The sequence below is a fragment of the Podarcis raffonei genome, chromosome 5, assembly GCF_027172205.1.
Source record: "Podarcis raffonei isolate rPodRaf1 chromosome 5, rPodRaf1.pri, whole genome shotgun sequence".
NCBI classification, from domain to species: domain Eukaryota; kingdom Metazoa; phylum Chordata; class Lepidosauria; order Squamata; family Lacertidae; genus Podarcis; species Podarcis raffonei.
The window spans coordinates 91,396,765-91,410,000 of NC_070606.1; the positions used below are offsets into that span (position 1 = coordinate 91,396,765).

Genomic DNA, 13,236 nt, shown 5'->3' on the forward strand with positions numbered 1-13,236 from the left:
CTGGTGCTCTCCAGATATTTTGTGCTACAACTGTCATCAGCCCCAGCTAGTGTGGCCGTGCACTTGTTCACTTCTTACCAGTCAGATAATCCTTTCAAAAAATGACAAAACCAACCGAGGTAGACGTTTGGAAGTGCTTGGAATACATTATACATGACAAAGCCATTTTTCACCTTCTCACCCCTTGCTTTTTCCTGTAAGACCTATTGCAGTCGTTAAGAGTCGTCAACAGGCTCATCACAGCTATCTGCCAACCACCCATTCCCACCACCCTTCTGAGTAATACCCCTCCCCACCTTCTCACTATATAGAAGGATCTGGCAACTTCTGTTTCAGTGTATCTGAAGAAGTGTTTTTTTGTTTGGAATACATTTGTTCACTTAAATGAAGTTTCCTAAGCTGTTTCAAGAATCTCTGAATTACACCTGAAAGTAGTTCTCAAAATTGCCAGGTGAACTAAAGGTGCATTAGGTTCACTCTGGGGTAGAACTTTGAACAATTTCAAGTTTATCTGCTCCACCCTGTAGGAGGCCTGGTCTCTTAGCTTTCAGTAAATAAAGAAAAGTAAGACAACTGGACTCCTATAAGTTATAAAACAAAACGTAGTGGAGTGTTCCAAGGTTATTAGGCAGATCCGGAGGTGCTGCTGTTGCTAAGGGTACTTAACCACTTAGTCATTATTGCTAAGCAACCAGAAGGAAGGGATAGGAGGAATTTCCTGTATCTTCCCTGCAATTGAAAAGTATACAAATAGGAACTAATTGAATGGTGCCTTGTGCCTTTAACAGTTGTGTGCCTGGCACAAATTAAGCAATGTTTTCTAGTATGGAAATACTAGAATCATAGCTTCACTAGCTGAAATTATGTCCAGCAGAGATCATATTCCTTGTGTGTGGTCCCTGATTTAGCTGTTGATCCTATACTTCAGCCCAGCAGCTGGTAACGCTCAGAATACCGAAGTAAAACTTTTCTGCTGATTAATTATTTTATGAATTAAAAAGTTCACTTAGGTGAACTTGAACTAGTACATTTTTGAAACTTGAACTAGTTCATTTTTGGAACTTGAACTAGTTCATTTTTGGTACAGGATGAACTTGAACTAGTTCATCTTAACGTTCCAAACACCTGAGCTTGCTTGATGGAGCAAAGTTTTTTGCGTTTGCTTTCCATTTTGCCTGAACAGGAGTGATTTGTCATTTCTCTGCTATTCTTGGCTGCTTCCTTTGTTCAGCTTCCTTCCCAGTATTCTCCCCATGGGGAAAGTACAATGGAAGTTTATAAGCACCCTTTCATGAAAAAAAACTTCTGAATTCATGATCACAGTGAAAAGAAATATCCTCTTTCACTGGGAGGAAAAATAGTGCAATGACCTAAAAAGCCTCGATTCTGCTAAGCTCCTGACCCCACACTTGTCTGAGGTTAAACTCATTAGCCAGATGCCTGCCCAACAGCAGATCACAACAGCTTCCACTTACATAATTATGCATTATTATTATCCTTGGGGGTTATTCAATTGCAATGAGCTGTTTTCATGCTGGCTATAATTTCTGTTGCATTAAAATGAGTCCAGACTGATTTTGGAGGTAGGTGGGGGGTAGGAGGTGTCCATCAACCTTGCACTGAACAGTACTGAAAGAGGAAGTGGTCAGAGGATGTTAAGGTTACCAACGTACATGCAATGCAATCCCTACTAGGATCACTTTAAAGTCCAGTACTATATGTGTCTACCCAGATGTAAGCCCATTGAGCTCAGGGGGACTTACTCCCAGGTAAGCATGTCTGAAATTATAGTCTCAGAGTAAAATGGCTTTGCAGCATGAACGTATAAGCAAAGCATACAGTGTGTTGAGCAGGTTATCTAAGATCCATAATCTAAAAGCTGAGGACATCTGGTGTTTGCATGGTTTTGGTTCTCCCGCGGAACATAGAATTGGCAGAGAATTAAGCTCAGGCATGACACTGACACCTTTCCTTTACAAAATGATGGCATGAGCTCTCTTTATGCATGCCCATCACATTTGGCTAGTCTGCTCCTCGCCACCGCACAGGTTAAATATGGGTAACCTTCACACAGGGCATTGGAGAGGAACGAGACAGTTGGTGCAGTGTAACGACTAAAGGACTGAGCTACAAATTAGGAAGTCTCTGGTTCATATCTTGTCTCTGCCCTGACCTCATTAGGTGGCCATAGGCAAGCCAATCTCTTTCAGCTTCAGTCACCCCCCCCTCCACCGCACAACATGGGAGATAATATATAGAACTGTTAAGTATTATTGAGAGGAGCATAGATGATGGCCATGTGTTCTGTGTCAGACTTAGGGCTTTTATGGAAAGAGAAGGATGGGAAAGAGCTTCACTGAGCTCTATGGGACTTCTCACAGGTAGGATGATGGATCATGTCTTTGTAAATGATGCTACAACTACAAATCAGTAGTTGAGTACATGGTGGGGCAGAGCTGTGAAGCTACCTTCTTGACACCAGAACTGTTGCTTACCTGGATGGGCCAGTGGCAGGGCAGAGGGGCCAATAAGTCAAGGTTGTGTGAGTGCATCAGTGGGAACAATCTGGTGCTCCCGTTGGAGCACTTATGGGGCCCAGACCTTACTACTATCTGTCCCTTTCTGGTGATGTTGGTGTCAGGAGAGCAGGTATGTAGCTCTACCACAACACTACATGCCACCACAATTATTTCCATGCACTTTCCAAGTTGCTTAAAAGACAGAACGGGAGGATGACATGCTTGGATTTCCTTGTTCCAGTAATCTAAGCAAGATGTGGAATCTCTGAGCATTGTGAAGCATGAATGGCAAACAGGATCTCCAAGGAACCACACGTGCGGAACTGTGGAATTTTTGACAAGATGAACTCTAGCACTTAGCTCAGCTGCCCCCAACCACCCATGCTGGCTGGAGCTGATGGGAATTGTAGTCCAAAGTAGATGGGGGGGCACCATGCTGAGGAAGTCTGGATTAGGTAGATGACAGACGCATGAGCTTGGAGACCTTTGTTAAATATGAAGGGCATTATTTGCTTTGTGCATGCAGACGAACAATCTGAGAAACAGAGACCCTGCGGCCATCATTTAAAGTGTTTCTAAGCAGCCAAGATGTCAGAGAATCTTTTCAGTTACGCAACGGAAGCTGCAAAGTTCGAATCTGTCACAGCAACACCATATTGTGGGTGCCAGATATAGCAGGCCCTGTCTCACTCCAAAGGAAAAGGCTGCAATTCCGTTCACGGTTGGGCAGTTTAAATCCCACAGAGATAAATAGCATTTAACCAGCATGGACAGCATTACAGTCTGGCAGCCTGACCCTTTGCATGCGGACTCAGCAGTAAATCCCAGAGAGTTCAATGGGGCTTACTTCCGAGTTACAACCTTACTGAGTCACAACTAGGCCTGGCATCTGATAAGCAATACTTGGATTAAAATTCTTTTGATAATATTCTATCAGTTGTTAATATTAATTTAAACGTTTGTGGCATTTTAAACTGTTAAGATTAATAAAAATGCTCAAGATTCAATATGAGGTCCATTTGAAGATTTGAAAAAGGAAGCACGGTAGGTGTTAAAAGATGGTCAGATTGCCCAACAAACTAGATGTGTAGCATGTAGTCTGCTTTTGTCTTTACACTGGGATTTTGGTGCCTGGGGAGGTGAGGTTTAGTTCCCCACTCCCTAAGGGGGAATTGTTCCCCCCACTCCATGGCTAAGGGGAGGGGTAGGCAAATCTGTCAGTTTCTATCAGTTCCTAATTTTTTCCATTCTTACATTTGCCACATTTCTGCAGCCATTCTGTGCTAGTGACAAGAGAAGCCTACATTCCCCTTAAATAAACAGGACAAAACAACAACAACAACCCGTTCTGTGAACTTAGAGAAAGCTTCCCTCAGGGTGTCTGAGCAGATTTTCTACCTGCAGATCTGAATACAATGGTGCCTCACAAGACGAAATTAATCCGTTCCACGAGTCTCTTCGTCTTGCGGTTTTTTCGTCTTGCGAAGCACGGCTATTAGCGGCTTAGCGGCTTAGCAGCTTTAAGAAAAAGGAAACAAACTCGCAAGAACTCGCAAGACGTTTCGTCTTGCGAAGCAAGCCCATAGGGAAATTCGTCTTGCGGAACGACTCAAAAAACGGAAAACCCTTTCGTCTAGCGAGTTTTTCGTCTTGCGAGGCATTCGTCTTGCGGGGCACCACTGTACAGTGGCACCTCAGGTTAAGTACTTAATTCGTTCTGGATTTCCGTTCTTAACCTGAAACTGTTCTTAACCTGAAGCACCACTTTAGCTAATGGGGCCTCCTGCTGCTGCTGTGCTGCCAGAGCAAGATTTCTGTTCTTATCCTGAAGCAAAGTTCTTAACCTGAAGCATTATTTCTGGGTTAGCAGGGTCTGTAACCTGAAGCGTATGTAACCCGAGGTATCACTGTATGTGAATTTTTCAAAAGAGCAAATGGAATGCCTGTCTGTGAGTCATGTACGGATACAAAAAGGAGGAAAGGCCTGGAATTATCCAGGAACTATCCCAGGAATTATTCACCCAGATCTATCCCAGAATGCTTCTGTTGTGCAACCTCACTAGGTTGTTGTAAGGGAAAAAAAAGGGAGGGTGAAGAACTGCGTATACCACTGTGAGCTCTTTGGAGCAGAGATGGGATATGAATGCGCAATAAATAATATTATTTTTTTTAAAAAAAGAGAAAGTAGAAGTCCACTCCTCTGTGTGATGGCACAGCTGATCACCCATGGTCCTCTGTGCTGCCCTTGGCCATGCTGTGCTGTGACCATCAGGTGCTTGGACCTGTATGATAAGCAGCCTGAATTTTAGTTCTATTAAAAGCAATAAAATCCCACCACATTCCTTAAAATGAATTTAAGTACCGGACGTTAAAAAGCTTACCACTTAGGAAATGGGCCAATGTTTTGGTTACGCGGTCTTTTTTTATTTCTTCTGCTTTTTAGTGCTCTTTTTTTTTTTACTGCACTATCAATCTTCCAGCATATCTGCAAGAGCTGAGCTGCAGTCGCTCTGATTTATGCCCATAAGAGTATTTATGGCATGGAAGTGTTGTGTCAAAAAATCTCATGTTTTTCCGACAGCCAACTGGTGGTGATCTCCCCCCCCCCCCATCTTGCAGTTGACTTTCCAGAGCCTTATATGAAGCAGCACACAAATGATAGAAGCAACAACAAACTGGCAAATCCTGGTCATCTGTAGGATTCATGCCACGGAGAGATGGTCCTAATTCTCCTCCTTCTAACATAAAAGGTAAAGGACCCCTGACAGTTAAGTCCAGTCGCAAACGACTCTGGGGTTGCGGCACTCATCTCGCTTTACTGGCCAAGGGATCCAACGTTTGTCCACAGACAGTTTTTCCGGGTCATGCGGTTCGAAACCCCGCAATGGGGTGAGCTCCCGTTGTTCGGTCCCAGCTCCTGCCAACCTAGCAGTTCAAAAGCACGTCAAAGTGCAAGTAGATAAATAGGTACCGCTCCGGCGGGAAGGTAAATGGTGTTTCTGTGTGCTGCTCTGGTTTGCCAGAAGCGGCTTTGTCATGCTGGCCACATGACCCGGAAGCTGTACGCCGGCTCCCTCGGCCAATAAAGCGAGATGAGCGCCGCAACCCCAGAGTCAGTCACGACTGGACCTAATGGTCAGGGGTCCCTTTACCTTTTACTAATGGTCAACTAACCTTTTACTAATGGTCAACTAACTAAGCATGGATGTTATTATACTCCCTCTGCTTAGAGCAGAGAAAAGGCAGAGGGAGTGATGTGCTGAAATCCATCCCCCCACCAAAGAAATAAATTTAGCTGCTTTTCTCCCGTTGGGGCTGATGGGAGTTGTAGTCCAAAGCAGCTGGAGGACACCAGCTTGGAAAAGCCTTCCTTGAACGCAGAACTTGTCCAAAAGACGCTGACCTCTTACCTTTGGTGCAAGTGCAGGAGCAGGCGCTAATTCTATATCCGAGGCTGAGTCAGATTCCAGTGCGGTCTTGACAGTGGCCAGCTCTGACTGGGACCTGTTCTCTGCAGACCTAAGGGAGGGAAAGGATTTATAGACCCCACCACTGCAACACTGGCAGAGCAGATGCACTCGGGACAAAAGCACACAGAGTCTTGCCTACATCATAGGATGCATGCTTCGTGATCCTAGGTATGTGCAAAACAGTGAACAGAGGAACAGAGGAAGAAAGGGCAGTGATATGATATGACAGAGGAAGAAAGGGCAGTGATATGATTTTGGCACAACTCATTATAATTCCCAGGCTTGTGGTGAGAGAAAAATGGTTCTGTCCATGTTGTAGAGAGGAGCAACAGTAGTGTTTCTGTGAAAGTGAGCAAAGTCAGTAGCAAAGGTGGGTTTTTTGTTTTGTTTTAAGAAAAGCTTTTTGAGGTTGCTTCCGCATCATATGCTTAAAGCAATCTTTCATCAATTTAAGGGAGATGGCTTTCCCCCAAAACCCTAGAAACTATAGTTTGTTAAGGCTGCTGAGAGTTGCTGTTGTTGTTTAGTCATTTAGTCGTGTCCGACTCTTCGTGACCCCATGGACCAGAGCACGCCAGGCACTCCTGTCTTCCACTGCCTCCCGCAGTTTGGTCAAACTCATGCTGGTAGCTTCGAGAACACTGTCCAATCATCTTGTCCTCTGTCGTCCCCTTCTCTTTCCCTACGTCAGGGTCTTTTCCAGGGAGTCTTCTCTTCTCATGAGGTGGCCAATGTATTGGAGCCTCAGCTTCAGGATCTCTCCTTCCAGTGAGTACTCAGGGCTGATTTCCTTAAGAATGGATGCGTTTGATCTTCTTGCAGTCCATGGGACTCTCAAGAGTCTCCTCCAGCACCATAATTCAAAAGCATCAATTCTTCAGCGATCAGCCTTCTTTATGGTCCAGCTCTCACTTCTGAGAGTTGCTAGGAGACCCTTAACAAACTACGGTTCCCAGGATACTGGGGCAGAGGGAAACCATGACTCTTAAAGTGGTATAAGAGTGCATTAAATATACAGTGTGGGTGTGAACTTAAATGCAATTCAATTAGGAATAATGCCCAAAACATTGAAAGATATCGTAAAGTTGTTCCTTTTGCTGCTGTGAGGCTTGCCCCAGTGATCTCTTTACAAGCACCTTTTCATTTCCTAGGAAAGAGTGCTTGCAAAATCTGGAAGCAGCAGATGAACATCTTCGCCCTCCTGCCTCTGGGAATAGTAATGCCAAGAAAGCCATGGGTGCATGATGAATTGGCCATCCCTGCCATTAATACATGGCAGTTTACTATCCTTTAATGGTAGCTCTGCTAGCTAATATGGTAGCAGGACTGAATTCTAATTGTTGGCACTGTAAACAAGCCAAGGGATGGTTTCCCCATATGTACTGGGAATGCCCAGAGGTAAAGGAATTCTGGAATAAAATCCTAAAGGTTATTAATGAAATTTTTAAAGTGAAGCTTTCAATAGACTTTAATTTCATGACAATGGGTATACTTGGAAACACGGCTATAGAGAAAGGTGACCAGTGTACCTTCAAAGCTATGATATTAGCGGGAAAGACAATGATACCTTTAGGTTGGAAAGACAGAGAAAAAAGGACAGTAGAGGCATGGAACAGTTATTTGTTTGAACTTATTCAGTCAGACATTGTCGCAGTCATGTCACAGGAAACAACGTGGAAGGTCAAGTCCACCACGATAAGGTACAGATGGAACCCCTATCTTCAATGGATAAAAACTACTGGAACAAAAGACATTTGGTGGAAACTAAAGACACTATGCCCATGGCTGAGGATAATAGTTTGAACCCTTCCAATGGATATGGGGGGGGGGGAGGAAAAAATTGTACGGAAAATTTAAAATTGGAACGAGATAATATAACGTATGTAAAAATCCCGAACTTGAATAAAACATAAAAAATTAAAAATAATAATAAAAAAATAATGGTAGCTCTGAACCTGCTGCCCGAGGCAGGATGCTTCACCCTGCACAACAGCAGGGCCGGCCCTGTTGCAAAAGCTGGTAAGTATGTTTTACCATAGAAATTCTTTTGATGGAGCTCTAGTAGATGAAGGTTTTCTCTCCGGTGCTGGGAAGCCTTTGCTGGCTCTGTCTCCATGAAACTTCACATCATCCCATTTCTCTAGCTGCGCCTGGATATTGACTGAGAAGGAGAAAAGAAAACAAGATCTCTCGCAAGGCCTCAGGAATACATTGCTTTCATTCCAGAGCCAAACAAGTTCAGGGAGGAAACAGTCACTCTGTGGAGCTAAAAAATAAATCTCATCCACTCCAAGCTATATGCTGCTCTTATTGTTATCAGTGTAGTTACAGCTAAGGACAAGACGAGCTTGAGAGCCCACAATACATTTGCACAAATGGTCACATTTCACACAGACATGACACTTCGGGAAATCACTGCGACTTTGCTAAAGGTCATTTCATTCAAAATAGCTTTTGCACCTGCCACTTTCCTAAGTGATGGGAAAGATTTACAGGGACAGTTTCCTTGTGAGGAGAGAGGACTGGAGACATGTGTGTGTTTTGTTGCATCTGTCTCTTTTACAAAAATTGGGTTTAACTCAAAAGCCTCTCCTACTTTCAGCACCCTTTCTTGCATGCTGAGAAGCTGGTGAGCATTTTGATGATGATAATGATGTATGTGAATATGAACAAATATGCAACAACAATCACACTCCCAGAAATACCTATGTTCTAGTGGTTGTCAATTTTTTAAACCAGCAGAATGCATAATGAAGGGAATTTTGTTTGTTTGTTCTCACTCTTAACTGGCTTTGTGATAACCTAATACAGTCTTACCTTGCATCCTGAACGCCTTGGTACTCAGACGTTTTGGCCGCAAACCCAGAAGTGAGTGTTCTGGTTTGTGAATGTTCTTTGGAACCCGAACATCCGATGGGGCTTCTGTGGCTTCCGATTGGCTGCAGGAACTTCCTTCAGCCAATCAGAAGCCATGCTTTGGTTTCTGAATGTTTTGGAAGTCGAATGGACTTCTGGAACAGATTCCGTTCAACTTCCAAGGTACGAAGCCATTCAGAGTGAGGGCGATACTTCCTGCCCTCATTTTTAAGCCCGGTAACGCAAACTGGGATTCATGGAAGCATGACAAGGAAAATGGTGAGGCAGGGCAGGGGGTAGTTCTAGGATTTCTCCCTAGGATGGCTCCAATTTCAAGCCAGAAATTACAAAGCAAATTGGGACAGAGACATACAATTGCAACCCTAAAGTGATACCAGCTCCAACACCCTCAAATGCCTATCGGAGACTTTTTAGCAACCTTTCCCAGCTTAGCTCCCAAATTCAAGAGTGTTTGCTTGCGGGCCTTGCCTTGAGGGTAGGTGTGACGGCAAGTACCTCCCAAGGTGTTCAGCTTTTAAAGAGCTAGGGAAGCACAGCAGGTATTGGCAGAAAAGCATTCCGAGCAGAAAGGAAAGCTAAAGAAAAAGTGCAACTACATGAAAAAGAGTTCTAGGGCCAAGCTGGCGCTGTGAGCAGCTGTTTCCAAATAAAGGCCTGGAGGAATTGAACTGGATGTCTGCTGTGAGGCTAGCAGAATCACAGAGTTGGAAGGGATCCCAAGGGTTATCTAGTCCAATCCTCTGCAGTGCAGGAATCAATGCAGAAAGTACTGCTCTTTCAACTAAGTAGGGATCATTGTATCATTACACCTGCACCATGCATTTAAGGAATTATCATACCACTTTAACAATCATGGTCCCCAGCCCCCAATTCCTGGGAAGTGTCATTTGTAAAGGGTGCTGAGAGTTGTTAGGAGACAAAGGTACAATGCAGCCTAGGACTCACGTATCTACGGGACCACCTCTCCTGGTATGCCCCGCGGAGGATCTTAAGGTCCACAAATAACAACACTTTGGAGGTCCCAAGTCGCAAGGTGGTTAGTTTGGTCTCAACTAGGGCCTTTTCAGTACTGGCCCCGACTTAGTGGAACGCTCTGTCACAAGAGACCCAGAGTTTTCTGAGAAGAGGGATTCATCATGGAATTGTAGGGGAATAGGGGTCACGTAACAACTCTCAGCACTACAAACTACAGCTCCTATGATTGTTTGGGGAAAGCCATACTTGATTAGAGTGGTATAATACTGCTTTAATATATGGTGTGGATGAGGCCATAGAGCAGGAGGGCACACTGCAGACCGTACAGTCTAAGGTCCCCAGCTCAATGCAGGGAATCCAGAGCATGAGTGTCCCCAATAGATGGCTATCCACTCTCTGCTTCAAGACTTCTAGTCTACCATCCCCTAGCTCTGATTTCTTGTATCAGGCTTAGAAATTGCAGAGGCTTCCTACCACTCACTAACCAGAGGGCTCAACATCACGTACCACTACTGCATGCCCTCCAGCTACTCAGTTGTAGTTCAGCAACATCTGGATGGCCAAAGGTACCCCACATCTGCATGCAATGGGTAGCTCGCCAGGCTGTGTTCCAGCCTGGCTTCCTGAAGCCCAAGCCCTGCAGTCAAGCAAGGCCTCAAAGAGTGAGGGAAAAGCAAAGCATGTGAAAAATGGGGAAGCTGTAGCTGGTGATCGAAGATGCTAAGTACCTAAATCCAATGACGACTTCTCGGGAGCTCTGGCAGGCTGGATTTTCTGCTCAGCATCCACACTGATAAGGTCTGGATTGTCTGGCTTTTTCCTGTGAGTTGAAGCCTTCAAGCTTTCCCCTCTTGAGGAATTCTCCAGCTTTTTCACTTTGTTTTGGGTTTGGGAGACTGGTTCGCTCAGGTCCAAGAGATCCAGCCCTGTAGACAAAACTATCGCAGGCCCAACATAATGAAACCGTTTTAAGCACTCGCTTTTATTGGATGTCACATTTCCAGCATCTTAAGAAGAAATGTGTTAAGGGTAAATCAAATTCTCAGACCTTAGAGCAAGTCAAGCTATATGTGACACACAGGTGAGACGGGATTACACATCTCCTGTATTTGGACTGGGTGGTCTGCCCTGTCCAAATTGAAAGGACAATAAGGGTGTGCTTATGTATCATTTAGGGACGCGGGTGGCGCTGTGGGTAAAAGCCTCAGCGCCTAGGGCTTGCCGATCGAAAGGTCGGCAGTTTGAATCCCCGCGGCGGGGTGCGCTCCCGTTGTTCGTTCCCAGCGCCTGCCAACCTAGCAGTTCGAAAGCACCCCCAGGTGCAAGTAGATAAATAGGGGCCGCTTACCAGCAGGAAGGTAAACGGCTTTTCCGTGTGCGGCTCTGGCTCGCCAGATGCAGCTTGTCACGCTGGCCACGTGACCCGGAAGTGTCTGCGGGCAGCGCTGGCCCCCGGCCTCTTAAGTGAGATGGGCGCACAACCCTAGAGTCTGGCAAGACTGGCCTGTACGGGCAGGGGTACCTTTACCTTTTATCATATCACCCCTTAACCTCCTCTTCTCCAGGCTAAACATGCCCAGCTCCCTTAGCCGTTCCTCATAAGGCATCATTTCCAGACCTTTGACCATTTTGGTTGCCCTCCTCTGGACACGTTCCAGTTTGTCAGTGTCCTTCTGGAACTGTGGTGCCCAGAACTGGACAATCCATGCTACTGGCCAGAAGGAAGGGACAAGGCAAGTGGAGGCTGCTGCCCTTTCTGCTGCCTCCTGTCTTTTCCTGAATCCCTGGAGACAGAAGGGGAGCCAAGAAGCAATGGCAAAAAGGAAGAGGAAGGGCTGGACTGGGGAACTCCAGGGGGTCAGCAATGAGATCCCTGTTGAGGGGTCAGCAGGTGTCTGATGTTACCAACCACTGACATCAGCCTTGATTATCAATCCATTTCCCTTGCAGTTAGTTTGTGTTTCCATATCAAGGATTAGCAGCGGAGTGGTTTGGCGTTCAAAATGAATTGGAAAATATCGTTGTAAAAACGCTGCATTGTTAATGAGACTCGAGGGCTCATTAAGAAACAGTTATTAGATTCCATATGACAATAGGAATGATTGTGAGCATTGTGTTTAATTAAATCTTGCATTTTCTGCATATTGTTTTAGGGGAGTGCATTAATTAGGGATGCAGATATACATAATCAGCCGGCCCAATGTCAGAATTGGTGTATTTAGCCATTTGAGTTGATGCATGTTTTAACCTTCGATTTCCCTGTCTCCTCCATTGGGATTGTTTGTGTTTCTTTTATACATTGGGGGTTTGGGGTTAAAAAAAATGTAAAAACAACTCAGAAATCTTTGGGCATAATCACTCTTAAGACACAATAACTCCAGTGGAAGAGTATGAGGCAGTGTTGTCCAAACTTTTTTCAAAGAGGGCCAGATTTGATGAAGTGAAGGGCCGTGAGGGCAGACCAAAGGGCCAACCAAAGTTGTTGACCTTTTTTTAGGATTAAGGAATTAAGGAAATAAACTGCCACAGGGGCCAGATTAAACCAACCGGCGGACCAGACTCCTTGGCAGGTTTTGAATAAACATACACAAATTTAGTGACTCATAACATGGTAGATAGATAATATAAGGATTGATATATTTTTATAATATGCAGAGAATAACATGTGCTGAGAAATCAGACAGAGGAGCTGAGGGAAGTCTCTGGGGGGGAGGGTTTGATGGGGAATGGGAAAAAAGGAGAAAAATAATGTATATGATATGTTTTGATACATTGTTATGTTGAAATAGTTAATAATAATAATAATAATAATAATAATAAACCAACCGGTGGGCCGGAATAGGCCTCCGAAACAGACTTTGGACATGCCTGATATAAGACATGTGGTTAACTTTGCTATTCAAATCAGTGAAACCTATGAAGGCTTAACTTTGGCTGGCCTTTCCCATAGGGTTGCACCACAGCACCATAGTAGTAGAGCATCCGATTTGCATGTAGAAGAGCAGAGGTTCAGTTCCTGGCATCTTCAGGCAGGGCTGAGTGACTCCACTGGCACTGCCTGAGATCTGAAGAGGCGCTGCTAATAGACAATACTGAGCTAGATGAAGCAAAGGTCTGACCCTGGCAGCTTCCTGTATTCCTATGTAACCTCTGTGGCCTCAGTTTTAAGGAGATACCAAATTCTGTTTGTCATCCGAAGGCATGCTCAACACCAGAGTATTTTCGTTTTGTTTGCTGTGCAGATTGTGCACTTTCACAAACAGCTTCATGCGATGCCTATTTTGTGAACACCAGTACCCAGGTCCAGTAAGGAGGATCTGTCCACATGTAACCAATGTGGATGAAGATATTCATGAGCATTCTCATCACCTCTGTTTGCCCCACTGCTTTCCTCT

General features: G+C 44.7%; 1 protein-coding gene across 3 annotated transcripts in view; it reads right to left on the reverse strand.

Annotated features, from left to right (window-relative positions):
- Positions 1–13,236, reverse strand: part of PEX5L (peroxisomal biogenesis factor 5 like) — a 187,437-nt gene that overhangs the window by 32,219 nt on the left and 141,982 nt on the right. For 2 of the 3 annotated variants that reach the window (XM_053390619.1, XM_053390618.1), the window contains 3 exons: positions 10,570–10,779; positions 8,024–8,150; positions 5,930–6,038 (listed from right to left, as the gene is read on the reverse strand). In XM_053390619.1, coding sequence (XP_053246594.1) covers positions 5,930–6,038; positions 8,024–8,150; positions 10,570–10,779 — 446 coding nt within the window. The remainder of the gene's footprint in view (positions 1–5,929; positions 6,039–8,023; positions 8,151–10,569; positions 10,780–13,236) is intronic. The other variant, XM_053390620.1, reaches the window with a different exon arrangement.